Source organism: Bombina bombina, chromosome 3 (genome assembly GCF_027579735.1).
Source record: "Bombina bombina isolate aBomBom1 chromosome 3, aBomBom1.pri, whole genome shotgun sequence".
NCBI classification, from domain to species: Eukaryota; Metazoa; Chordata; class Amphibia; order Anura; family Bombinatoridae; genus Bombina; species Bombina bombina.
Window position 1 is genome coordinate 250,058,410 of NC_069501.1, and position 27,136 is coordinate 250,085,545.

Here is a 27,136-nt window from a genome sequence, read left to right on the forward strand (position 1 = left end):
CAGCCCATCAGACTGGCGTCGGTCGTGACAATGACCCACTCTGGTCTGCGGAAGGTCATCCCTTGTGACAGGTTGTCCAGGGACAGCCACCGACGGAATGAGTCTCTGGTCCTCTGATTTGCTTGTATCTTCGGAGACAAGTCTGAATAGTCCCCATTCCACTGACTGAGCATGAACAGTTGTAATGGTCTTAGATGAATGCGCACAAAAGGAACTATGTCCATTGCCGCTACCATCAAACCTATCACTTCCATGCACTGCGCTATGGAAGGAAGAGGAACGGAATGAAGTATCCGACAAGAGTCTAGAAGTTTTGTTTTTCTGGCTTCTGTCAGAAAAATCCTCATTTCTAAGGAGTCTATTATAGTTCCCAAGAAGGGAACCCTCGTTGACGGAGATAGAGAACTCTTTTCCACGTTCACTTTCCATCCGTGAGATCTGAGAAAGGCCAGGACAATGTCCGTGTGAGCCTTTACTTGAGGAAGGGACGACGCTCGAATCAGAATGTCGTCCAAGTAAGGTACTACAGCAATGCCCCTTGGTCTTAGCACCGCCAGAAGGGACCCTAGTACTTATGAGAAAATCCTAGGAGCAGTGGCTAATCCGAAAGAAAATGCCACGAACTGGAAATGCTTGTCCAGGAATGCAAACCTTAGGAACCGATGATGTTCCTTGTGGATAGGAATATGTAGATACGCATCCTTGAAATCCACCTTGGTCATGAATTGACCTTCCTGGAAGGAAGGAAGAAGTGTTCGAATGGTTTCCATCTTGAACGATGGAACCTTGAGAAACTTGTTCAAGATCTTGAGATCTAAGATTGGTCTGAACGTTCCCTCTTTTTTGGGAACTATGAACAGATTGGAGTAGAACCCCATCCCTTGTTCTCCTAATGGAACAGGATGAATCACTCCCATTTTTAGCAGGTCTTCTACCCAATGTAAGAATGCCTGTCTTCTTATGTGGTCTGAAGACAACTGAGACCTGTGGAACCTCCCCCTTGGAGGAAGCCCCTTGAACCCAGAACATCTCTTTCCCAAGCCTGAGCGAAGAGAGAGAGTCTGCCCCCCACCAGATCCGGTCCCGGATCGGGGGCCCGCATTTCATGCTGTCTTGGTAGCAGTGGCAGGTTTCCTGGCCTGCTTTCCTTTGCTCCAGCCTTGCATAGGTCTCCAGGCTGGATTGGCTTGAGAAGTATTACCTTCCTGCTTAGAGGACGTAGCCCTTGGGGCTGATCCGTTTCTGCGAAAGGGACGAAACTTAGGTTTATTTTTGGTCTTGAAAAGACCTATCCTGAGGAAGGGCGTGGCCCTTGCCCCCAGTGATATCAGAGATAATCTCTTTCAAGTCAGGGCCAAAGAGTGTTTTCCCCTTGAAAGGAATGTCAAGCAATTTGTTCTTGGAAGACGCATCCGCTGCCCAAGATTTTAACCAAAGCGCTCTGCGCCACAATAGCAAACCCAGAACTTTTTCGCCGCTAACCTAGCCAATTGCAAGGTGGCGTCTAGGGTGAAAGAATTAGCCAATTTAAGAGCACGAATTCTGTCCATAATCTCCTCATAAGAAGAAGAATTACTAATAATCGCCTTTCCTAGCTCATCAAACTAGAAACACGCGGCTGCAGTGACAGGGACAATGCATGCAATTGGTTGTAGAAGGGAACCTTGCTGAACAAACATCTTTAGCAGACCTTCTAATTTTTTATCCATAGGATCTTGGAAAACACAACTATCTTCTATGAGTATAGTGGCGCGCTTGTGTAGAGTAGAAACCGCCCCCTCGACCTTGGGGACTGTCTGCCATCAGTCCTTTCTGGGGTCGACTATAGGAAAACAATTTTATAAATATGGGGGGAGGTACTAAAGGTATACCGGGCCTGTCCCATTCTTTACTAACAATGTACGCCACCCGCTTGGATATAGGAAAAGCTTCGGGGGGCCCCGGGGCCTCTAAGAACTTTTCCATTTTACATAGTGGTTCTGGAATGACCAGATAATCACAATCATCCAAATTGGATAACACCTCCTTAAGCAGAGCGCGGAGATGTTCCAACTTAAATTTAAAAGTAATCACATCAGGTTCAGCTTGTTGAGAAATGTTTCCTGAATCTGAAATTTCTCCCTCAGACAAAACCTCCCTGGCCCCCTCAGACTAGTGTAGGGGCCCTTCAGAAACCATATCATCAGCGTTCTCATGCTCTACAGAATTTTCTGAAACAGAGCAGTCGCGCTTTCGCTGATAAGTGGGCATATTGGCTAAAATGTTTTTGATAGAATTATCCATTACAGCCGTTAAATGTTGCATAGTAAGGAGTATTGGCGCACTAGATGTACTAGGGGCCTCCTGTATGGGCAAGACTGGTGTAGACGAAGGAGGGGATGATGCAGTACCATGCTTACTCCCCTCACTTGAGGAATCATCTTGGGCATCATTTTTACTAAATTTTTTTTATGACATAAAATACATATAGTTAAATGAGAAGGAACCTTGGTTTCCCCACAGTCAGAACACAATCTATCTGGTAGTTCAGACATGTTAAACAGGCATAAACTTGATAACAAAGCACAAAAAACGTTTTAAAATAAAACCGTTACTGTCACTTTAAATTTTAAACTAAACACACTTTATTATTGCAATTGCGAAAAAGTATGAAGGAATTGTTCAAAATTCACCAAAATTTCACCACAGTGTCTTAAAGCCTTAAAAGTATTGCACACCAAATTTGGAAGCTTTAACCCTTAAAATAACGGAACCGGAGCCGTTTTTATATTTAACCCCTTTACAGTCCCTGGAATCTGCTTTGCTGAGACCCAACCAAGCCCAAAGGGGAATACGATACCAAATGATGCCTTCAGAAAGACTTTTCTATGTATCAGAGCTCCACACACATGCAGCTGCATGCCATGCTGTCCTCAAAAACAAGTGCGCCATACCGGCGCGAAAATGAGGCTCTGACTATGATTAGGGAAAGCCCCTAAAGAATAAAGTGTCTAAAACAGTGCCTGCCGATATAATCATATCAAAATACCCAGAATAAATGATTCCTCAAGGCTAAATATGTGTTAATATCAATCGATTTTAGCCCAAAAAAAGTCTACAGTTTAAATAAGCCCTTGTGAAGCCCTTATTTACAATCGTAATAAACATGGCTTACCGGATCCCATAGGGAAAATGACAGCTTCCAGCATTACATCGTCTTGTTAGAATGTGTCATACCTCAAGCAGCAAGAGACTGCAAACTGTTCCCCCAACTGAAGTTAATTGCTCTCAACAGTCCTGTGTGGAACAGCCATGGATTTTAGTTACGGTTGCTAAAATCATTTTCCTCATACAAACAGAATTCTTCATCTCTTTTCTGTTTCTGAGTAAATAGTACGTACCAGCACTATTTGAAAATAACAAACTCTTGATTGAATAATGAAAAACTACAGTTAAACACTAAAAAACTCTAAGCCATCTCCGTGGAGATGTTGCCTGTACAACGGCAAAGAGAATGACTGGGGTAGGCGGAGCCTAGGAGGGATCATGTGACCAGCTTTGCTGGGCTCTTTGCCATTTCCTGTTGGGGAAGAGAATATCCCACAAGTAAGGATGACGCCGTGGACCGGACACACCTATGTTGGAGAAAACTTTCATGATTTAAATAGAGCATGTAATTTTAAACAACTTCCCATTTTACTTTTATCACCAATTTTGCTTTGTTCTCTTGGTATTCTTAGTTGAAAGCTAAACCTAGGAGGTTCATATGCTAATTTCTTAGACCTTGAAGACTGCCTCTAATCTGAATACATTTTGACTACTAGAGGGCATTAGTTCATGTGTTTCATATAGATAACATTGAGCTCATGCACGTGAAGTTACCTAGGAGTGAGCACTGATTGGCTAAAGTGCATGTCTGTCAAAATAACTTAAATAAGGGGGCAGTCAGCAGAGGCTTAGATATAAGGTAATTACAGAGGTAAAATATTTATTGTATTATTATAACTGTGTTTGTTATGCAAAACTGGGGAATGTGTAATAAAGGGATTATCTTTCTTTTTAAACAACAAAAATTCTGGTGTTGACTGTCCCTTTAACTCAGCAAGTCCTGAGGTGGCAGAGAGGTTAAATAGCAACAGTTAAAAGGGACACTCAAGTCAAAAACATAATTTATGCTTACCTGATAAATTTATTTCTCTTGTGGTGTATCCAGTCCACGGATCATCCATTACTTGTGGGATATTCTCCTTCCCAACAGGAAGTTGCAAGAGGATCACCCACAGCAGATCTGTCTATATAGCTCCTCCCCTAACTGCCATATCCAGTCATTCGACCGAAGACAAGCAAGAGAAAGGAGAAACCATAGGGTGCAGTGGTGACTGTAGTTTAAAGTTAAAAAATACCTGCCTTAAAATGACAGGGCGGGCCGTGGACTGGATACACCACAAGAGAAATAAATTTATCAGGTAAGCATAAATTATGTTTTCTCTTGTAAGGTGTATCCAGTCCACGGATCATCCATTACTTGTGGGATACCAATTCCAAAGCTAAAGTACACGGATGAAGAGAGGGACAAGGCAGGTACTTAAACGGAAGGTACCACTGCCTGTAAAACCTTTCTCCCAAAAATAGCCTCCGAAGAAGCAAAAGTATCAAATTTATAGAATTTTGAAAAGGTATGAAGCAAAGACCAAGTCGCCACCTTGCAAATCTGTTCAACAGAAGCCTCATTTGTAAAGGCCCATGTGGAAGCCACAGCTCTAGTAGAATGAGCTGTAATCCTTTCAGGAGGCTGCTGGCCAGCAGTCTCATAAGCTAAGCGTATTATACTCCTTAGCCAAAAAGAAAGAAGTTGCCGAAGCCTTTTGGCCTCTCCTCTGTCCAGAGTAGACAACAAACAAAGCAGATGTTTGACGAAAATCTTTAGTAGCTTGTAAATAATACTTTAAAGCACAAACCACGTCCAGATTGTGTAATAGACGTTCCTTCTTTGAAGAAGGATTAGGACACAATGACGGAACAACAATCTCCTGATTGATATTCTTATTAGATACCACCTTAGGTAAAAACCCAGGTTTGGTACGCAAAGCTACGTTATCTGCATGGAAGATCAGATAAGGGGAATCGCATTGTAAGGCAGATAACTCGGAACTCTATGAGCCGAGGAAATAGCTACCAAAAATAGAACTTTCCAAGATAAAAGTTTGATATCTATGGAATGAAGAGGTTCAAACGGAACCCCTTGAAGAACTTTAAGAACCAAATTTAAACTCCATGGCGGAGCAACAGGTTTAAACACAGGCTTGATTCTAACTAAAGCCTGACAAAATGCCTGAACGTCTGGAACATCCGCCAGACGCTTGTGCAAAAGAATAGACAGAGCAGAAATCTGTCCCTTTAAGGAACTAGCCGACAATCCTTTTTCCAATCCTTCTTGGAGAAAAGATAATATCCTGGGAATCCTGACTTTACTCCATGAGTAACCCTTGGATTCACACCAATAAAGATATTTACGCCATATCTTATGATAGATTTTCCTGGTGACAGGCTTTCGTGCCTGAATTAAGGTATCAATGACTGACTCGGAGAAGCCACACTTTGATAAAATCAAGCGTTCAATCTCCAGGCAGTCAGTCTCAGAGAATTTAGATTTGGATAGTTGAAAGGACCCTGAAGTAGAAGGTCCTGTCTTAGCGGCAGAGTCCATGGTGGAAAGGATGACATGTCCACCAGATCTGCATACCAAGTCCTGCGTGGCCACGCAGGCACTATCAAGATCACCAATGCTCTCTCCTGCTTGATTTTGGCAATCAGACGAGGGAGCAGAGGAAACAGTGGAAACACATAAGCCAGGTTGAAAGACCAAGGTGCTGCTAGAGCATCTATCAGCGTCGCCTTGGGATCCCTGGACCTGGATCCGTAACAAGGAAGTTTGGCGTTCTGGCGAGACGCCATGAGATCCAGTCCTGGTTTGCCCCAACGATGAATCAATTGTGCAAACACCTCCGGATGGAGTTCCCACTCCCCCGGATGAAAAGTCTGACGACTTAGAAAATCCGCCTCCCAGTTCTCCACACCTGGGATATGGATAGCTGATAGGTGGCAAGAGTGAATCTCTGCCCAGCAAATTATCTTTGAGACTTCTAACATCGCTAGGGAACTCCTTGTTCCCCCTTGATGGTTGATGTAAGCCACAGTTGTGATGTTGTCCGACTGAAATCTGATGAACCTCATTGTCGCTAGCTGAGGCCAATCCTGAAGAGCATTGAATATCGCTCTTAGTTCCAGAATGTTTATTGGAAGGAGTATCTCCTCCTGAGTCCACGATCCCTGAGCCTTCAGGGAGTTCCAGACTGCCCCCCAGCCTAGCATCTGTCGTTACAATTGTCCAATCTGGCCTGCGAAAGGTCATACCTTTGGACAGATGGACCCGAGATAGCCACCAGAGAAGAGAATCCCTGGTCTCTTGATCCAGATTTAGTAGAGGGGACAAATCTGTGTAATCCCCATTCCACTGACTGAGCATGCATAGTTGCAGCGGTCTGAGATGTAGGCGTGCAAACGGCACTATGTCCATTGCCGCTACCATTAAGCCGATTACTTCCATGCACTGAGTCACCGAAGGGCGAGAAGTGGAATAAAGAACACGGCAGGAATTTAGAAGTTTTGATAACCTGGACTCTGTCAGGTAAATCCTCATTTCTACAGAATCTATTAGAGTTCCCAGAAAGGAAACTCTTGTGAGAGGGGATAGAGAACTCTTTTCTTCGTTCACCTTCCACCCATGCGACCTCAGAAATGCCAGAACTATGTCCGTATGAGACTTGGCAATTTGGAAATTTGACGCCTGTATCAGAATGTCGTCTAAATAAGGGGCCACTGCTATGCCCCGCGGTCTTAGGACCGCCAGAAGTGACCCCAGAACCTTCGTAAAGATTCTTGGGGCTGTAGCCAAACCAAAGGGAAGAGCTACAAACTGGTAATGCCTGTTCAGGAAGGCAAACCTGAGAAACCGATGATGATCTTTGTGTATCGGAATGTGAAGATAAGCATCCTTTAAATCCACTGTAGTCATGTATTGACCCTCCTGGATCATAGGTAGGATGGTACGAATAGTCTCCATCTTGAATGATGGGACTCTGACGAATTTGTTTAAGGTCTTGAGATATAAAATCGGTCTAAAGGTTCCCTCTTTTTTGGGAACCACAAACAGATTTGAGTAAAATCCCTGTCCCTGTTCCTCCTTTGGAACTGGATGGATCACTCCCATAACTAGGAGGTCTTGAACACAGTGTAAGAATGCCTCTCTCTATATCTGGTTTGCAGATAATTGTGAAAGGTGAAATCTCCCTTTTGGAGGGGAAGCTCTGAAGTCCAGAAGATATCCCTGGGATACAATTTCCAACGCCCAGGGATCCTGGACATCTCTTGCCCAAGCCTGGGCGAAGAGCGAAAGTCTGCCCCCTACTAGATCCGTTACCGGATAGGGGGCTGATCCTTCATGCTGTCTTAGAGGCAGCAGCAGGCTTTTTGGCCTGCTTACCTTTGTTCCAGGTCTGGTTAGGTCTCCAGACCGACTTGGACTGGGCAAAAGTTACCTCTTGTTTTGCATTAGAGGAAGTTGATGCCGCACTTGCCTTGAAGTTTCAAAAGGCACGAAAATTAGTCTGTTTGGCCCTTGATTTGGACCTATCCTGAGGAAGTGCATGACCTTTTCCTCCAGTGATATCAGAAATGATCTCCTTCAAACCAGGCCCGAATAGGGTTTGCCCCTTGAAGGGAATGTTAAGCAGCTTAGACTTTGAAGTAACGTCAGCTGACCATGATTTAAGCCACAGCGCCCTGCGCGCCTGAATAGCAAAACCAGAATTCTTAGCCGTTAGTTTAGTCAAATGAACAATGGCATCAGAAACAAAAGAATTGGCTAGCTTAAGTGCTCTAAGCTTGTCAAGTATGTCATCCAATGGGGTCTCTACCTGTAAAGCCTCTTCCAGAGATTCAAACCAGAAAGCCGCAGCAGCAGTGACTGGGGCAATGCATGCAAGGGGCTGTAGAATAAAACCTTGCTGAATAAACATTTTCTTAAGGTAACCCTCTAACTTTTTATCCATTGGATCTGAGAAAGCACAACTGTCCTCGACAGGGATAGTAGTACGCTTAGCTAGGGTAGAAACTGCTCCCTCCACCTTAGGGACTGTCTGCCATAAGTCCCGTGTGGTGGCATCTATCGGAAACATTTTCTTAAAAATAGGAGGGGGAGAGAACGGCACACCTGGTCTATCCCATTCCTTAGTAATAATTTCTGTAAACCTTTTAAGGTATTGGAAAAACATCAGTGCACACCGGCACTGCATAGTATTTATCCAATCTACACAATTTTTCTGGCACTGCAATTGTATCACAGTCATTCAGAGCAGCTAAAACCTCCCTGAGCAATACGCGGAGGTGTTCAAGCTTAAATTTAAATGTTGACATATCAGAATCAGGTTGAATCCTCTTCCCTAAGTCAGAAACATCACCCACAGAAAGAAGCTCTCCTTCCTCAGCTTCTGCATATTGTGAGGGAGTATCAGACATAGCTACTAAAGCGTCAGTATGCTCTGTATTTCTTCTAACTCCAGAGCTATCTCGCTTTCCCCGTAACCCAGGTAGTCTGGATAATACCGCTGACCGTGTATTATCCATGACTGCCGCCATGTCTTGTACAGTAAACGACATGGGCGCACTAGATGTGCTTGGCGCCATTTGAGCGGGAGTCCCTTGAGCGGGAGTCAAAGGGTCTGACACGTGGGGCGAGTTAGTCGGCATAACTTCCCCCTCGTCAGATTCCTCTGGTGATAAATTTTTTAAAGACAGAATATGGTCTTTATTACTTAAAGTGAAATCAGTACATTTGGTACACATTCTAAGAGGGGGTTCCACCATGGCTTCTAAACATAATGAACAAGGAGTTTCCTCTATGTCAGACATGTTTAAACAGACTAGCAATGAGACCAGCAAGCTTGGAAAATACTTTAAATCAAGTTAACAAGCAAAAAATAAAAACGGTACTGCGCCTTTAAGAAAAATAAAAAAGGTCAGAATTTGAAAAACAGTGAAAAAAAGCAGGATATCAAACCAAATTTTTACAGTGTGTATAATAGGCTAACAGAGCATTGCACCCACTTGCAAATGGATGATTAACCCCTTAGTTCAAAAAACGGATCAAAAAAACGATAAAAAAAACGTCTAACAGTCACAACAAACTGCCACAGCTCTGCAGTGGCCCTACCTTCCCAAACAAACGACTTTGGAAAGCCTAAGAGCCCTTTAGAGAGGTCCTATAGCATTCAAAGGACTCCTGGAGGAAAGCTGGATGTCTCAGTCTGTAAAAGTTACTGCGCAATAAAGCGCTAAATTAGGCCCCTCCCACTCATGTCTAAACAGTGGAAAGCCTAAGGAAACTGTTTCTAGGCAAATTTAAGCCAGCCATGTGGAAAAAAACTAGGCCCCAATAAAGTTTTATCACCAAAGCATATATAAAAACGTTTAAACATTTCTAGCAAACGTTTTATATTGAAAATCTATAAGAGTATTACCTCTGAAAGTAAGCATGATACCAGTCGCTATTAAATCACTGTATTCAGACTTACCTTACATAAATCTGGTAACAGCAGCATTTTCTAGCATTTACATCTCTAGAAAAAAATTTTAACTGCACATACCTCATAGCAGGATAACCTGCACGCCATTCCCCAGCTGAAGTTACCTCTCTCTTCAGTTATGTGTGAGAACAGCAATGGATCTTAGTTACAACCTGCTAAGATCATAGAGATCACAGGCAGATTCTTCTTCTATTTTCTGCCTGGGACAAAAATAGTACAACTCCGGTACCATTTAAAAATAAACTTTTGATTGAAGAAAAAAACATAATTTATGCTTACCTGATAAATTTATTTCTCTTGTGGTGTATCCAGTCCACGGATCATCCATTACTTGTGGGATATTCTCCTTCCCAACAGGAAGTTGCAAGAGGATCACCCACAGCAGAGCTGCTATATAGCTCCTCCCCTAACTGCCATATCCAGTCATTCGACCGAAACTAGCCGAGAAAGGAGAAACCATAGGGTGCAGTGGTGACTGTAGTTTAAAATATAGACCTGCCTTAAAAGGACAGGGCGGGCCGTGGACTGGATACACCACAAGAGAAATAAATTTATCAGGTAAGCATAAATTATGTTTTCTCTTGTTAGGTGTATCCAGTCCACGGATCATCCATTACTTGTGGGATACCAATACCAAAGCTTAAGTACACGGATGAAGGGAGGGACAAGGCAGGTACTTAAACGGAAGGGACCACTGCCTGTAGAACCTTTCTCCCAAAAATAGCCTTCGAAGAAGCAAAAGTATCAAATTTGTAAAATTTTGAAAAGGTATGAAGCGAAGACCAAGTCGCCGCTTTGCAAATCTGTTCAACAGAAGCCTCATTTTTAAAGGCCCAGGTGGAAGCCACAGCTATAGTAGAATGAGCTGTAATCCTTTCAGGAGGCTGCTGTCCAGCAGTCTCATAGGCTAAGCGTATTACGCTCCGAAGCCAAAAAGAAAGAGGTTGTCGAAGCCTTTTGACCTCTCCTCTGTCCAGAGTAAACAACAAACAGGGAAGATGTTTGACGAAAATCTTTAGTCGCTTGTAAGTAAAACTTTAAAGCACGAACTACGTCCAAATTATGTAAAAGACGTTCCTTCTTTGAAGGATTAGGACACAATGATGGAACAACAATCTCTTGATTGATATTCTTGTTGGAAACTACCTTAGGTAAAAACCCAGGTTTTGTACGCAGAACTACTTTATCTGTATGGAAAATCAGATAAGGAGAATCACATTGTAAAGCTGATAACTCAGAGACTCTACGAGCCGAGGAAATAGCCATCAAAAACAGAACTTTCCAAGATAAAAGTTTGATATCAATGGAATGAAGGGGTTCAAAACGGAACTCCTTGAAGAACCTTAAGAACCAAGTTTAAGCTCCATGGAGAAGCAACAGGTTTAAACACAGGCTTAATTCTAACCAAAGCCTGACAAAATGGCTGGACGTCTGGAACCTCTGCCAGACGCTTGTGCAAAAGGATAGACAGAGCAGAAATCTGTCCCTTTAAAGAACTAGCTGATAATCCTTTATCCAAACCCTCTTGGAGAAAGGACAATATCCTAGGAATCCTAACCTTACTCCATGAGTAATTCTTGGATTCACACTAATGAAGATATTTGCGCCATATCTTATGGTAGATTTTCCTGGTTACAGGCTTTCGTGCCTGTATTAAGGTATCAATGACTGACTGGGAGAAGCCACGCCTTGATAAAATCAAGCGTTCAATCTCCAGGCAGTCAGCCTCAGAGAAATTAGATTTGGATGATTGAAAGGACGTTGTAGTAGAAGGTCTTGTCTCAGAGGCAGAGGCCAAGGTGGAAAGGATGACATGTCCACCAGGTCTGCATACCAGGTCCTGCGTGGCCACGCAGGCGCAAACAAGATCACTGATGCTCTCTCCTGTTTGATTTTGGCAATCAGTCGAGGGAGCAAAGGAAACGGTGGAAACACATAAGCCAGGTTGAAGAACCACGGTGCTGCTAGAGCATCTATCAGCGTCGCTTCTGGGTCCCTGGACCTGGATCCGTAACAAGGAAGCTTGGCGTTCTGGCGAGACGCCATGAGATCCAATTCTGGTGTGCCCCAACGATGAACCAATTGAGCAAACACCTCCGGATGGAGTTCCAACTCCCCCGGATGAAAAGTCTGACAACTTAGAAAATCCGCCTCCCAGTTCTCTACACCTGGGATATGGATCGCTGATAGATGGCAAGAGTGAGTCTATGCCCAGCGAATTATCTTGGAGACTTCTAACATCGCTAGGGAGCTCCTGGTCCCCCCTTGATGGTTGATGTAAGCCACAGTCGTGATGTTGTCCGACTGAAATCTGATGAACCTCAGGGTTGCTAACTGAGGCCAAGCTAGAAGAGCATTGAATATTGCTCTTAACTCCAGAATATTTATTGGGAGGAGTTTCTCCTCCTGAGTCCACGATCCCTGAGCCTTTAGGGAATTCCAGACTGCACCCCAACCTAGAAGGCTGGCATCTGTTGTTACAATTGTCCAATCTGGCCTGCGAAAGGTCATACCTTTGGACAGATGGACCCGAGATAGCCACCAGAGAAGAGAACCTCTGGTCTCTTGATCCAGATTTAGCAGAAGGGACAAATCTGTGTAATAACCATTCCACTGACTGAGCATGCATAATTGCAGCGGTCTGAGATGTAGGCGCGCAAATGGCACTATGTCCATCGCCGCTACCATTAAGCCGATCACTTCCATGCACTGAGCCACCGAAGGGCGCGGAATGTAGTTTAGAACATGGCAGGAATTTAGAAGCTTTGATAACCTGGACTCCGTCAGGTAAATTTTCATTTCTACAGAATCTATCAGAGTTCCTAGGAAGGAAACCCTTGTGAGGGGTGATAGAGAACTCTTTCCCTCGTTCACTTTCCACCCATGCGACCTCAGAAATGCCAACACTATGTCCGTATGAGATTTGGCAATTTGGAAGTTTGACGCCTGTATCAGGATGTCGTCTAGATAAGGGGCCACTGCTATGCCCCGTGGTCTTAGGACCGCCAGAAGAGACCCCAGAACCTTTGTAAAAATTCTTGGGGCTGTAGCTAACCCGAATGGAAGAGCCACAAACTGGTAATGCCTGTCTAGAAAGGCAAACCTTAGGAACCGATGATGATCTTTGTGAATCGGTATGTGAAGGTAAGCATCCTTCAAATCCACTGTGGTCATGTACTGACCCTCCTGGATCATAGGTAGGATGGTCCGAATAGTTTCCATTTTGAATGATGGAACTCTGAGGAATTTGTTTAAGATCTTTAGATCCAAAATTGGTCTGAAGGTTCCCTCTTTTTTGGGAACCACAAACAGATTTGAATAAAATCCCTGTCCCTGTTCAGTCTGTGAAACTGGATGGATCACTCCCATTACTAGGAGGTCTTGCACACAGCGTAAGAATGCCTCTTTCTTTATCTGGTTTACAGATAATCTCGAAAGGTGAAATCTCCCTTGTGGGGGGGAAGCTTTGAAGTCCAGAAGATATCCCTGAGATATGATCTCCAACGCCCAGGGATCCTGAACATCTCTTGCCCACGCCTGGGCGAAGAGAGAAAGTCTGCCCCCTACTAGATCCGTTGCCGGATAGGGGGCCGTTCCTTCATGCTGTCTTAGAGGCAGCAGCAGGCTTTCTGGCCTGCTTGCCTTTGCTCCAGGCCTGGTTAGATTTCCAGGCCGGCTTGGATTGCGCAAAAGTTCCCTCTTGTTTTGTAGCAGAGGAAGTTGATGCTGCACCTGCCTTGAAGTTTCGAAAGGCACGAATATTAGACTGTTTGGCCCTTGATTTGGCCCTGTCCTGAGGAAGGGTATGACCCTTACCTCCAGTAATGTCAGCAATAATTTCCTTCAAACCAGGACCGAATAGGGTCTGCCCCTTGAAGGGAATGTTAAGTAATTTAGACTTTGAAGTCACGTCAGCTGACCAAGATTTAAGCCATAGCGCCCTACACGCCTGGATGGCGAATCCAGAATTCTTAGCCGTTAGTTTAGTCAAATGAACAATGGCATCAGAAACAAAAGAATTAGCTAGCTTAAGTGTTCTAAGCTTGTCAAGTATTTCAGTCAATGGAGTAGCTGTCTGAAAGGCCTCTTCCAGAGACTCAAACCAGAACGCCACAGCAGCAGTGACAGGAGCAATGCATGCAAGGGGCTGCAGGATAAAACCTTGTTGAATAAACATTTTCTTAAGGTAACCTAATTTTTTATCCATTGGATCTGAAAACTGTCCTCGACAGGGATAGTGGTACGCTTTGCTAAAGTAGAAACTGCTCCCTCCACCTTAGGGACCGTCTGCCATAAGTCCCGTGTGGTGGCGTCTATTGGAAACATTTTTCTAAAAATAGGAGGGGGGGAAAACGGCACACCGGGTCTGTCCCACTGCTTAGTAATAATTTCTGTAAACCTTTTAGGTATTGAAAAAACGTCAGTACACACCGGCACCGTGTAGTATTTATCCAGTCTACACAATGTCTCTGGCACTGCAATTGTGTCACAGTCATTCAGAGCAGCTAAAACCTCTCCAAGCAACACCCGGAGGTTCTCAAGCTTAAATTTAAAAGTAGACATATCTGAATCAGGTTTCCCCGAGTCAGAGACGTCACCCACAGACTGAAGCTCTTCCTCAGCTTCTGCATATTGTGACGCAGTATCAGACATGGGCCTTAAAACATCTGCGCGCTCTGTATTACGTCTAACCCCAGAGCTATTGCGCTTTCCTCTGAATTCAGGCAGTCTGGCTAATACCGCTGACGGGGTATTATCCATGATTGCCGCCATGTCCTGCAAAGTAATCACTATGGGCGTCTGATGTACTTGGCGCCATTTTAGCGTGAGTCCCTTGAGCGGGAGTCAAAGGGTCCGACACGTGGGGAGAGTTAGTCGGCATAACTTCCCCCTTGTCAGAATCCTCTGGTGATAATTCTTTTAAAGATAACAGCTGATCTTTATTGTTTAAAGTGAAATCAATACATTTAGTACACATTCTCCTATGGGGTTCCTCCATGGCTTTTAAACATAATGAACAAGTAGTTTCCTCTATGTCAGACATGTTTATACAGACTAGCAATGAGACTAGCAAGCTTGGAAAACACTTTAAATCAAGTTAACAAGCAATATAAAAAAACGTTACTGTGCCTTTAAGAGAAACAAATTTTGCCAAAATTTGAAATAACAGTGAAAAAAGGCAGTTACACTAACACATTTTTTACAGTGTATGTAACAAGTTAGCAGAGAATTGCACCCACTTGCAAATGGATGATTAACCCCTTAATACAAAAAACAGATTAACAAAACGAAAAATATGTTTTTTAAACAGTCATAACAACTGCCACAGCTCCTACTTTTGAAGCCTTTTGAGCCCTTCAGAGATGTCCTATAGCATGCAGGGGACTGCTGAGGGAAGCTGAATGTCACAGTTTGTAATTTTAACTGCACCAACTGTAACTTTTATACTATAACAGTGGAAAGCCTCAGGAAACTGTTTCTAGGCAAAAATAAAGCCAGCCATGTGGAAAAAACTAGGCCCCAATAAGTTTTATCACCAAAGCATATATAAAAACGATTAAACATGCCAGCAAACGTTTTATATTGCACATTAATCAGAGTATATACCTCTGATAGCAAGCCTGATACTAGTCGCTATTAAATCACTGTATTTAGGCTTTAACTTACATTAATCCGGTATCAGCAGCATTTTCTAGCAAATTCCATCCCTAGAAAAACTTAACTGCACATACCTTATTGCAGGATACCCTGCACGCCATTCTCCCTATGAAGTTACCTCACTCCTCAGACATATGTGAGAATAGCAGTGGATCTTAGTTACTTCTGCTAAGATCATAGAAAAACGCAGGCAGATTCTTCTTCTAAATGCTGCCTGAGATAAAATAGTACACTCCGGGAACCATTTAAAAACAATAAACTTTTGATTGAAGAAAAAACTAACTATATTTTACCACTTTCCTCTAACTACCTCCAGCTATGTTGAGAGCTTGCAAGAGAATGACTGGATATGGCAGTTAGGGGAGGAGCTATATAGCAGCTCTGCTGTGGGTGATCCTCTTGCAACTTCCTGTTGGGAAGGAGAATATCCCACAAGTAATGGATGATCCGTGGACTGGATACACCTAAAGAGAAAACAACTACGTTTCACCACTTCTCTCTTACTACTTCCATGCTTGTCGAGAGTTGCAAGAGAATGACTGGGTATGGCAGTTAGGGGAGGAGCTATATAGACAGCTCTGCTGTGGGTGATCCTCTTGCAACTTCCTGTTGGGAAGGAGAATATCCCACAAGTAATGGATGATCCGTGGACTGGATACACCTTACAAGAGAAATAAACTTTAAGGATTTAGAAAGAGCAGCAGTTTTAAGATACATTCCAATTTGCTTCCATTATCAAATTTTGCACAGTCTTTTTACATTCACATTTTCTGGGTAACAAGCTCCTGCTGAGCATGTGCACAAGCTCACAGGGTATAAGTATACTAGTCTGTGATTGGCTGATGTCTGTTACATGATACTGGGGGTCAGAAAAAATAAATCTACTGCTTATTTAAAAATCAAAATAGGTGTTATTGCATTGTCTTATTATGCACTTGATGCAATTCTACTGTATTAAGCTTTTCAGGCCTGCTCATTCCAGAAACTGCATCTACAGCTTCATAAATGGGGCCCAATGTTACAGGTAAAAAAATGCAATAAAAAAATTCATATAACATATTGGAGCATTTTGTGTTATCTTTTATTGAGATTTTCAGCAACGACAACATAGAATATACTGTATGTCCAATCACATAACAAATGTACAAGTTATATTCAGGTTTACAGGTAGATGTGAGCTATAGGCAAAACATTGTGTTTTCTGAAAAAAAACAAAAATAAGTCTACATCAAAAGCCTCAGATCCATAATCTGCAAAAGGGAATTTACAGGTAAAATACATAACTGAAAAAATAGTGGTTGGATTCTGAGAAATGTAAAAGTACATATTATGTAACACTTGGTACCCAAGCATCTAGGAACGGCAATACCCAGACATCTCTGAAATTAAGCAATCCTGCACCAACTGGTTACTAGGTAAGGAAAAAAATAATTTAGCCACCAATCAGCAAGGGCTACCCAGGTGTGAACCAAAAATGGTCAGGTTCTTAAGCTTACATTCCTGCTTTTGAAATAAAGAGAACAAATAAAAATTGATAATAGGAGTAAATGAGAAGGTTGCTTTAAATTGCATGGTTTGTTAAAAAAAAAAATACTTATTGCAAATTTTAAAAAAGGAAGAAAGAAAAGACTGCTGGAGGGAAACTTGATTTTGAAAGTACAGGAATAACAAGTTAAAAAAAAAACATCTCTAACATTTTAAAGTGATGGTAAACTTCCTTCTTTGTATAAACAGATCTGGAATGTTTGGAGTATTTTAGATGGAGTATAATTCATCAGTTGTAGTGAAGATACGCTTTAACTTACCTTGTAATGTAGATATGAAATTCAAATACCAGAGCCGCCCACTTCAAAAATATTTTTTTTTTGAGCTAACGGTTTGAACTGTTTTTCAATCGATGCTATAGCCATATGGCACTTTTGTTGACCCTAGAACGCTGATTGGAGAACAGTTCAAACCGTAAGCTCACAAAAAAAAAATTATTTTTTTTTAAAGTGGGCGGCCGGAGCACAGGGTTATTTGAATTTCATATTTACAATAAAAGGTAAGTTAAAGCGTATCTTCATTACAACTGATGTAAAATATTGCTTACATTCCAGATCTGTTTATACAAAGAACGAAGTTTACCATCAATTTAAAACCATCTTTTTTAGGTGTAAAATAAAAAAAATCACTTTAATGCTCTTTTATATCATGAAAGATTCTTACCCAAAAACCATTGTACCATCTGCCTTTATTCCAAACTGAGCATTCTGAATTCCTTTGGAGTTTCTCACCAGCTTACCATTGCTCACAACATTCCCAATGCAACTCCCAGTATTTACATCAAAAAATCCACCATTCTGAGCAACAATGCACTTTCCATGTCTTGCCGTTAATTCCACAGTTTCTGTTCTGTTTCTATCACAACCTCCTGGTCCACCAGGTTCCAAAACAGAAAAGGTCCTCAGAGGATGGTTTATATATGTAAAGTGGCCATAGATTACTGAGCCAAAAAAGTTATATTCAAATATTTTTGTTGTAGTCAATGGAAGAGTTATGTTCTTAATGCTGGGCCATTCTTCATGTGTTCTATTACCATACGCAATGGGCTGGCAGTCCCGAACTTTACGATTGCTGTGACTTGGACCATGCTGGGAAAACAGAGGATACGGCAGCAGCAAATCATCAAGCAGGGAATCTCTATAATACAACAAAACTAGTATTAAAACTTGTACTTTTTAATGAGGCTCCATTAAAAGAAAAACAATGAATTGAATCATTACATGTAAAGAGACAGAAGTCAAAATTAAAGTGCATTTCACTTTTGTATAGAAACATTTTTTGAAGTACACTTGTATTAGCAAACTTGCGTCTTGTAAATCAGTGTCTCAGCGATATTGGTTACTGTGCACATGCATAAGCGCATTGAGCTGACAATGTTGTATATCGCAAGGGCACTTACTCAATTTAAAGCTCTGTGAGCAGATGTGGTGTTTCACTGCAAGTGCAGGAAGCATGTACAAAATACATCTGGACAGTAAAAAAAAAAAAAAACAATCATTGAAAACTATTCAGTTAAAGCAAGTGCAACCTTAGTGCTTTTCATTTAAAAAGGTACCCACACAAATCATAGTTTCTTTCATGTAATTAGCAAGAGTCCATGAGCTAGTGACGTATGGGATATACATTCCTACCAGGAGGGGCAAAGTTTCCCAAACCTCAAAATGCCTATAAATACACCCCTCACCACACCCACAAATCAGTTTTACAAACTTTGCCTCCTATGGAGGTGGTGAAGTAAGTTTGTGCTAGATTCTACGTTGATATGCGTTCCGCAGCAGGTTGGAGCCCGGTTTTCCTCTCAGCGTGCAGTGAATGTCAGAGGAATGTGAGGAGAGTATTGCCTATTTGAATTCAATGATCTCCTTCTACGGGGTCTATTTCATAGGTTCTCTGTTATCGGTCGTAGAGATTCATCTCTTACCTCCCTTTTCAGATCGACAATATACTCTTATTTATATACCATTACCTCTACTGATTTTCATTTCAGTACTGGTTTGGCTTTCTACTACATGTAGATGAGTGTCCTGGGGTAAGTAAGTCTTATTTTCTGTGACACTCTAAGCTATGGTTGGGCACTTTTTTATAAAGTTCTAAATATATGTATTCAAACATTTATTTGCCTTGACTCAGGATGTTCAACGTTCCTTATTTCAGACAGTCAGTTTCATATTTAGGATAATGCATATGAATAAATCAATTTTATTACAAGACCAGAGACTCCTATTTTTATGCATTACTCTTTCTTTACTACTCAATGCAGCCTTTTAAAGAACAAGATATATAAGATAATATAACATACACATAATAAGAACATAACATAGACTTATTATAGTGAGAAAAAACAGCCAATCAGCGCAGAGCATAGACTATAAACAGAGCACCCAATTAACATACTTCCTCTTTCTTTTTGCTGCTCACTCAGATAAGTAGTGCAGTCATAATATTAATAAAAACGTTATCACTATTGTCTTTATAGATATTTTTATCCCCTTTAACATTTTTTCCGTTTTCTGTTTACTTCGTTTGTAACTTTAACACCCTTGTTTACCCCTATATATGTATTTTTTCTTCCGGTTTTCACTTTTCTTATATTTAAGTTTTGTGACTCTATTGTAACTTTAGCCTTGTCACCTACTGACATTCTGCTTCACTTTGCTGCTCCGCTGTTCACACAGTGTTTTTTCCCCTCCTGCATTCTTTTCTTTTCTCAGCCCGTTCGCCATTTTGTGGGCCGTCCCCTTCCCGCCCATTACCGCTGACGTAATAACCCTGCCTCCTGTCAGCTGTACCTCTGCTGTTAACCGAGTGGTAACTTTGTGTCTTTTCCACTCGGTCCTGACATTTCTCTCATTTTAACATTGAGTATTTTCTCCTCAGCTTATGTTGCCATCTTCTGGCAGTTATAATACATTGCAATTATATTTATTATAAATTCTGTATTAATCGTTTTAGCTAACTAATTGAACCAAACAGTTTTTACCTCAGAAAATATTTTGTTTGTCCTTTCAATAGTCTGTTTTGCCAGACCCTTTCAACTATATATATATCAAATTTTATACATAAAAAATATTTTCTTATAAGGGAGATTTGATAATCAACTAATTTAATATTTAATTTTACCTCACATTGTTTTTTGACAAAACATTATAAACAATGTCTGAAACTCAATCTAAATCACCTCCCTTGACCTTACATACAGTACAATTTATGATTGATTCCTCTATGAATAATTTATTTAACAAAATGACCTCTTTGATGGGAGAGAAACAAAGAAAAATATCTTTAAAAAGAAAGAACCCATCTATTGCCTATAAAGCAAGCAAAAAAACTTATTGAAAAGTCTCGCCAACTTTTAACTGAGACTAATATTCCTCACAGCAAAGGAAGAAAAACCGCTGTTAGTAGAACCCTGCACCCTGAGGGTAACCAAACAGGGGATACTCATGTATGCAAAAAATTAAAATTTAAGTCAAAAAATAATATTGATAATCCATCTTCAGATTCTGAAGAGTCAGATGGTGACGAATACACTGATATTAATTCAGACAATTTCAATGATTCGGATAATTCCGATGGCAGTGAGGATGAAGAGGACTTTTTAGATTGTTTGGGTAACCCTAGGTTTAAACCAGACGACTTACACCATCCCCGGTCCGCCGAGTGGTGTCCCCCCCTGGATTTAGCTAAATTCATTGACCACCAATTACGTAAACCCCTAAAAAAGCAAACCCGCAACAAAATGAAAGCCGAATGTCCTCGTCCCCTGTTACCAAAGAATGCTTCCATCACACCTGAAGTTGACCCCAAAATTTTAAAATTTATTGGTTCCCCAGGATATAAACTGAAAAAAGGAATAGATAGATCCTGGAAAATTTGCCAAGATAAACTTTTAGATTCAGTTGGTCCCCTCACTAAATTATTCGAATTATCTGAACAAGGCGTAGCCGAAAATTGCCCTTTGGATCCCTATGTGGTCAGAGAATGGGTACAAAGACTCCTGTGTTTTATTGGGAACACGAATTGCGCAATGTCTGGAGAAAGAAGACGTAACATCTTGAGGAAAATAGATCCGAAAATTTCTGATTTTTCCTCAAGTAATATCGCTTCAGACAACAAGGGTCTTTTGTTTGGAGACTCTTACTTAAAGGACTTAAGCCAATACGTAAATACTTTCTCTAACCTAAATAAAGTGAAAACATCTGTTAAGAAAATTTTCTACCCTAACCAGGGTTTCTCCGACAGGGCCGGGAGAGGCAGAGGCCGCTTTCCCGGCCGCCAATCCTATCCAGGTCTCATTACTATCCCCAACAATCACAATACCAACACCAGTTTCAATCTCAATTCCAAAGAGGTTATTCTGAACCATCCACTTCCTCCTTTTTTCCCGACAAGAGGTCGCCCCTGGACTCAGAGAGGTTTTAGGACCAGAGCCAGAGCTAGACAAGCTCCAGGTAAGTTCTTCATTTCTTCCCTATGTCCTTTCTTTCCCAGAAAAAATTGGAGGCAGACTCGCCCTGTTTACTCAAAATTGGGCTTCAATTACTTCAGACCCTTGGGTTTTACAAACTGTATCAGGTATTCTCATAGAATTCATATCTCCCCCAATTCAAGTCTGTCTTCCCCATCCAATTCAGTTTTCTCAAGAGGACTCTCTTTTGGTCAAGAGAGAAATTTCTTCTCTCTTCTCCAAAAAAGCAATTCTTCCAGTCTCCCAACCTCAAGATTATTACCTAAGCAATCTGTTTTTGGTAAAAAAGAAAAACAATCAATACAGACCAGTCATAAACCTAAAAACGTTAAATACCTTTGTAGTTTACCATCATTTCAAAATGGAAGGTATTCACTTAAGAGAATGTCTAAGAGGAAACGATTGGTTGGTTCGATTGGATCTCACAGACGCCTATCTAACCGTTCCAATCGCCCAAGAACATTGGAAATTCTTGACTTTCCGTTGGGAAGACCAGCTTTGGAATTTCACTTGCCTTCCCTTTGGTCTGTCCTCTGCTCCTTGGATTTTCACCAAGCTACTGAAACCTGTAGTGGCCTGGTTGAGACTCCGAGGAATTCGTCTAATAATTTATTTGGACGATATTTTGATTATGGACCAAGATTTTCATTCCCTTCAGACTCATCTATTTACCACAATTTCTTTATTAGAATCCTTAGGTTTTATTGTGAACAAACAGAAATCAGTTCTCTTACCCACAAAGTCTTTGATTTTCTTAGGCTTCAAAATCAATTCAATACTCTCTACTCTTAGTCTTCCTTCAGACAAGGTAAAGAATATCAAGAAAGAAATTACCAAAACTTTATCCAAAGATTTAGTTCCCATCAGAACCATAGCCAGAATAGTAGGGTTACTATCATCCTCTATTCAGGCTATTTTCCCTGCCCCATTACATTACCGAGAACTTCAGAGACTAAAGATTCTTCATTTGAGGAAAGGTTTTTCTTATTCTCATTTGATTCCTTTGTCCCTAGAAGCCAAAGAAGAATTGTCTTGGTGGCTCTCTCATTTAGAAGCCTGGAATGGGAGAGCCATCTTTGGCAGAACTCCGGACTTCATTATAGAATCCGATGCCAGTCTTTCAGGCTGGGGTGCACGCTGCGGCCCTTCCATCACCGGTGGCAAATGGACATTGGAGGAGAAACGTTTCCATATCAATTGTTTGGAATTATTGGCTGGCTCGTTTGCAGTCAAAAGTTTTGCCAATTTTTCTTCTCCAGTTTCTATTCTCCTTCGCATGGACAATATTTCAGCAGTACGATATCTCAATCGTTTAGGAGGCACCAAATCAAGGAATTTGTCCAACATTACCAAGGAATTTATTCACCTTTGTTTAGACAGGAATATTTCTATCAAAGCGGAATATATTCCAGGTCTATCAAATACAGCTGCAGATTGGGGATCTCGTCATCTGACAGATTCGAGCGATTGGAAATTAGACAGGAAAATGTTTTTACTCCTCCAATCTCTCAGAGGTCCCTTTTGCCTGGATCTTTTTGCATCCAGGACCAACTTCCAGATTTACCCATACTTCAGCTGGCGTCCAGATCCGGAAGCTGCGGCCATAGATGCTTTCCTGCAACCATGGCCCCCCAAGAAAGCTTATGCCTTCCCTCCATTCTCAATGATCCCGAGGACAATTTCAACAGTCCGCGGGGATCTCCTATGCCTAACTATAGTGACTCCCCTTTGGCCAACCCAGTCTTGGTATCCCTCCCTCTTGGAGATGTCCACCAATCTTCCAATTCTTCTTCCTCCACTTCCTCACCTATTAGTCAATCCGGAGGGCGAATTTCATAGTCTAATTCTCCAAGGCTCTCTTTTTCTGATAGCTTGGACAATTTCAGGGGACCCTGGTCTCTCCGAGGCCTTTCGGAGAGAGCTAGATCCCTCATTCAAGACTCTTGGGCTCCAGGTACCCGCAGATGTTATTTTGCCGCATGGTCAAAATGGTCTAGCTGGTGCTTGCGAAGGGATTTGGATCCCATTTCTGCGGATTTAACCGAAATCATTAATTATCTGTCACACCTCTTTGAATCAGGCCTTGCTTACAGAACAATTAATGTCCATAGATAGGCTATCTCTGCCAGACATAATCTAATCAATAATTCACCTATCGGTAAACACCCTTTAGTTTGTAGAGTTCTTAAAGCCATTAGATTAAAACGTCCTCCTGTTCCCAAACACGAATTTTTCTGGGATGTAGACCTAGTTTTCTCTCTTTTCAAATCCTGGCCAGACAATAACTTGTTGACTCTAAAACAACTTTCCGCTAAACTCGCTACCCTACTATGCCTTATTTCTTTCAGAAGGGTATCTGATGTAAAAGCATTAGATTGGAACTCTAAACGTTTCTCCCCTGAAGGAGTCACCTTCTTTCTTTCTCGCAGAACAAAAACCTTTATCTACTTCCATCTTTTATCCTTATCTGTCTTCTGAACCCTCTTTGTGTGTGGTCGAATGCTTAAAGTCATATGAATCTAGAACTCTGATATTTAGGAAACCTATCCATAATCAACTGCTTATTTCTTTTGCTCCCCCCTATGCTCCTATCACGTCTACCTCTATCGCTAGGTGGGTTAAATGGGTCATGAAAGAGGCCGGTATCAACATTTCTTTTACAGCTCATTCTGTCAGAGGTTCCGCTGCTTCGAAAGCCTTTTTGAAAGCGGCTCCTCTTCAACAGATTTTAAATGCTGCAGACTGGTCTTCAGATTCCATTTTCAAACAATTTTATTTCAGACCCATTCAACATGCCTCGCTTAATTTATTCTCCTAACTACTTTAAACTTGCATAAAAATAGGAGTCTCTGGTCTTGTAATAAAATTCAGATTATCCTAGTATGTGAAGGTATAATCTAGATTTTATTAAAGACACAGAGACGAGTATTTTCCCTCCTCACATAGATAATGGTGTTTTTTCCCACCCTAATAACCGTCATTATGTGTTACTAATTCTTATATTTTTTAACAGTATCCATGTGAATCCAATCCTTTCTCATCTTCTGGATTCTTCCCGTCAATTCAGAAATCTCAACCTTCATCCACTGAACCCTGGACATCTACGTTACCTTCTATCAAATTCAACATCCCATGGAATTTCGTCCATCAGTTCTACAAGAAGTTGGCGTTTATTACCCTCTGTTGTTTCGGACTTTTTGGTTTTCTTATGATGTTTAATATTTTATTTCTTTTGAGCATCAATTAGAAAGAGGAAGTATGTTAATTGGGTGCTTTGTTTATAGTCTATGCTCTGCGCTGATTGGCTGTTTTTTCTCACTATAATAAGTCTATGTTATGTTCTTATTATGTGTATGTTATATTATCTTATATATCTTGTTCTTTAAAAGGCTGCATTGAGTAGTAAAGAAAGAGTAATGCATAAAAATACTCGTCTCTGTGTCTTTAATAAAATCTAGATTATACCTTCACATACTAGGATAATCGGAATTTTTTCTTACCTTAAAATTTTACTTTTTCCCTGTGGGCTGTTAGGCTCACGGGGGCTGAAAATGCTTCATTTTATTGCGTCATTCTTGGCGCTGACTTTTTTGGCGCAAATTTTTTTTTCTGTTTCCGGCGTCATACGTGTCGCCGGAAGTTGCGTCATTTTTGACGTTTTTTTTGCGCCAAAAGTGTCGGCGTTCCGGATGTGGCGTCATTTTTGGCGCCAAAAGCATTTAGGCGCCAAATAATGTGGGCGTCTTTTTTGGCGCTAAAAAAATATGGGCGTCACTATTGTCTCCACATTATTTAAGTCTCATTATTTATTGCTTCTGGTTGCTAGAAGCTTGTTCACTGGCATTTTTTCCCATTCCTGAAACTGTCATTTAAGGAATTTGATCAATTTTGCTTTATATGTTGTTTTTTCTATTACATATTGCAAGATGTCCCACGTTGACACTGAGTCAGAAGATACTTCTGGAAAATCGCTGCCTGGTGCTGGATCTACCAAAGTTAAGTGTATCTGCTGTAAACTTGTGGTATCTGTTCCTCCAGCTGTTGTTTGTACTGTTTGTCATGACAAACTTGTTAATGCAGATAATATTTCCTTTAGTACTGTTACATTACCTGTTGCTGTTCCGTCAACATCTAATACTCAAGAGTGTTCCTGATAACATAAGAGATTTTGTTTCTAAATCCATTAAGAAGGCTATGTCTGTTATTCCTCCTTCTAGTAAACTTAAAAAGTCTTTTAAAACTTCTCATTTTTCAGATGAATTTTTAAATGAACATCATTCTGATTCTGATAATGGTTCTTCTGGTTCAGAGGATTCTGTCTCAGAGGTTGATGCTGATAAATCTTCATATTTATTTAAAATGGAATTTATTCGTTCTTTACTTAAAGAAGCCTTAATTGCATTAGAAATAGAGGATTCTGGTCCTCTTGATACTAAATCTAAACGTTTAAATAAGGTTTTTAAATCTCCTGTAGTTATTCCAGAAGTTTTTCCTGTCCCTGGTGCTATTTCTGAAGTAATTTCCAGGGAATGGAATAATTTGGGTAATTCATTTACTCCTTCTAAACGTTTTAAGCAATTATATCCTGTGCCATCTGACAGATTAGAGTTTTGGGACAAAATCCCTAAGGTTGATGGGGCTGTCTCTACTCTTGCTAAGCGTACTACTATTCCTACGGCAGATAGTACTTCCTTTAAGGATCCTTTAGATAGGAAAATTGAATCCTTTCTAAGAAAAGCTTACTTGTGTTCAGGTAATCTTCTTAGACCTGCTATATCTTTAGCGGATGTTGTTGCAGCTTCAACTTTTTGGTTAGAAGCTTTAGCGCAACAAGTAACAGATCATAATTCTCATAGCATTATTATTCTTCTTCAACATGCTAATAATTTTATTTGTGATGCCATCTTTGATATCATTAGAGTTGATGTCAGGTATATGTCTCTAGCTATTTTAGCTAGAAGAGCTTTATGGCTTAAAACTTGGAATGCTGATATGTCTTCTAAGTCTACTCTGCTTTCCCTTTCTTTCCAGGGTAATAAATTATTTGGTTCTCAGTTGGATTCTATTATCTCAACTGTTACTGGAGGGAAAGGAACTTTTTTACCACAGGATAAAAAATCTAAAGGTAAATTTAGGTCTAATAATCGTTTTCGTTCCTTTCGTCACAATAAGGAACAAAAGCCTGATCCTTCATCCTCAGGAGCAGTATCAGTTTGGAAACCATCTCCAGTATGGAATAAATCCAAGCCTTTTAGAAAACCAAAGCCAGCTCCTAAGTCCACATGAAGGTGCGGCCCTCATTCCAGCTCAGCTGGTAGGGGGCAGATTACGTTTTTTCAAATAAATTTGGATCAATTCCATTCACAATCTTTGGATTCAGAACATTGTTTCAGAAGGGTACAGAATTGGCTTCAAGATAAGGCCTCCTGCAAAGAGATTTTTTCTTTCCCGTGTCCCAGTAAACCCAGCGAAGGCTCGAGCATTTCTGAAATGTGTTTCAGATCTAGAGTTGGCTGGAGTAATTATGCCAGTTCCAGTTCAGGAACAGGGGCTGGGGTTTTATTCAAATCTCTTCATTGTACCAAAGAAGGAGAATTCCTTCAGACCAGTTCTGGATCTAAAAATATTGAATCGTTATGTAAGGATACCAACATTCAAAATGGTAACTGTAAGGACTATCCTGCCTTTTGTTCAGCAAGGGCATTATATGTCCACAATAGATTTACAGGATGCATATCTGCATATTCCGATTCATCCAGATCACTATCAGTTTCTGAGATTCTCTTTCCTAGACAAGCATTACCAGTTTGTGGCTCTACCGTTTGGCCTAGCAACAGCTCCA

At 41.1% G+C, this 27,136-nt stretch overlaps 1 protein-coding gene across 2 annotated transcripts in view; it reads right to left on the reverse strand.

Annotated features, from left to right (window-relative positions):
- The window catches only part of NAGPA (N-acetylglucosamine-1-phosphodiester alpha-N-acetylglucosaminidase), a 203,224-nt gene that overhangs the window by 152,721 nt on the left and 23,367 nt on the right, over positions 1-27,136 (reverse strand). For both annotated transcript variants that reach the window (XM_053706250.1, XM_053706249.1), the window contains exon 2: positions 17,490-17,963. In XM_053706250.1, coding sequence (XP_053562225.1) covers positions 17,490-17,963 — 474 coding nt within the window. The remainder of the gene's footprint in view (positions 1-17,489; positions 17,964-27,136) is intronic.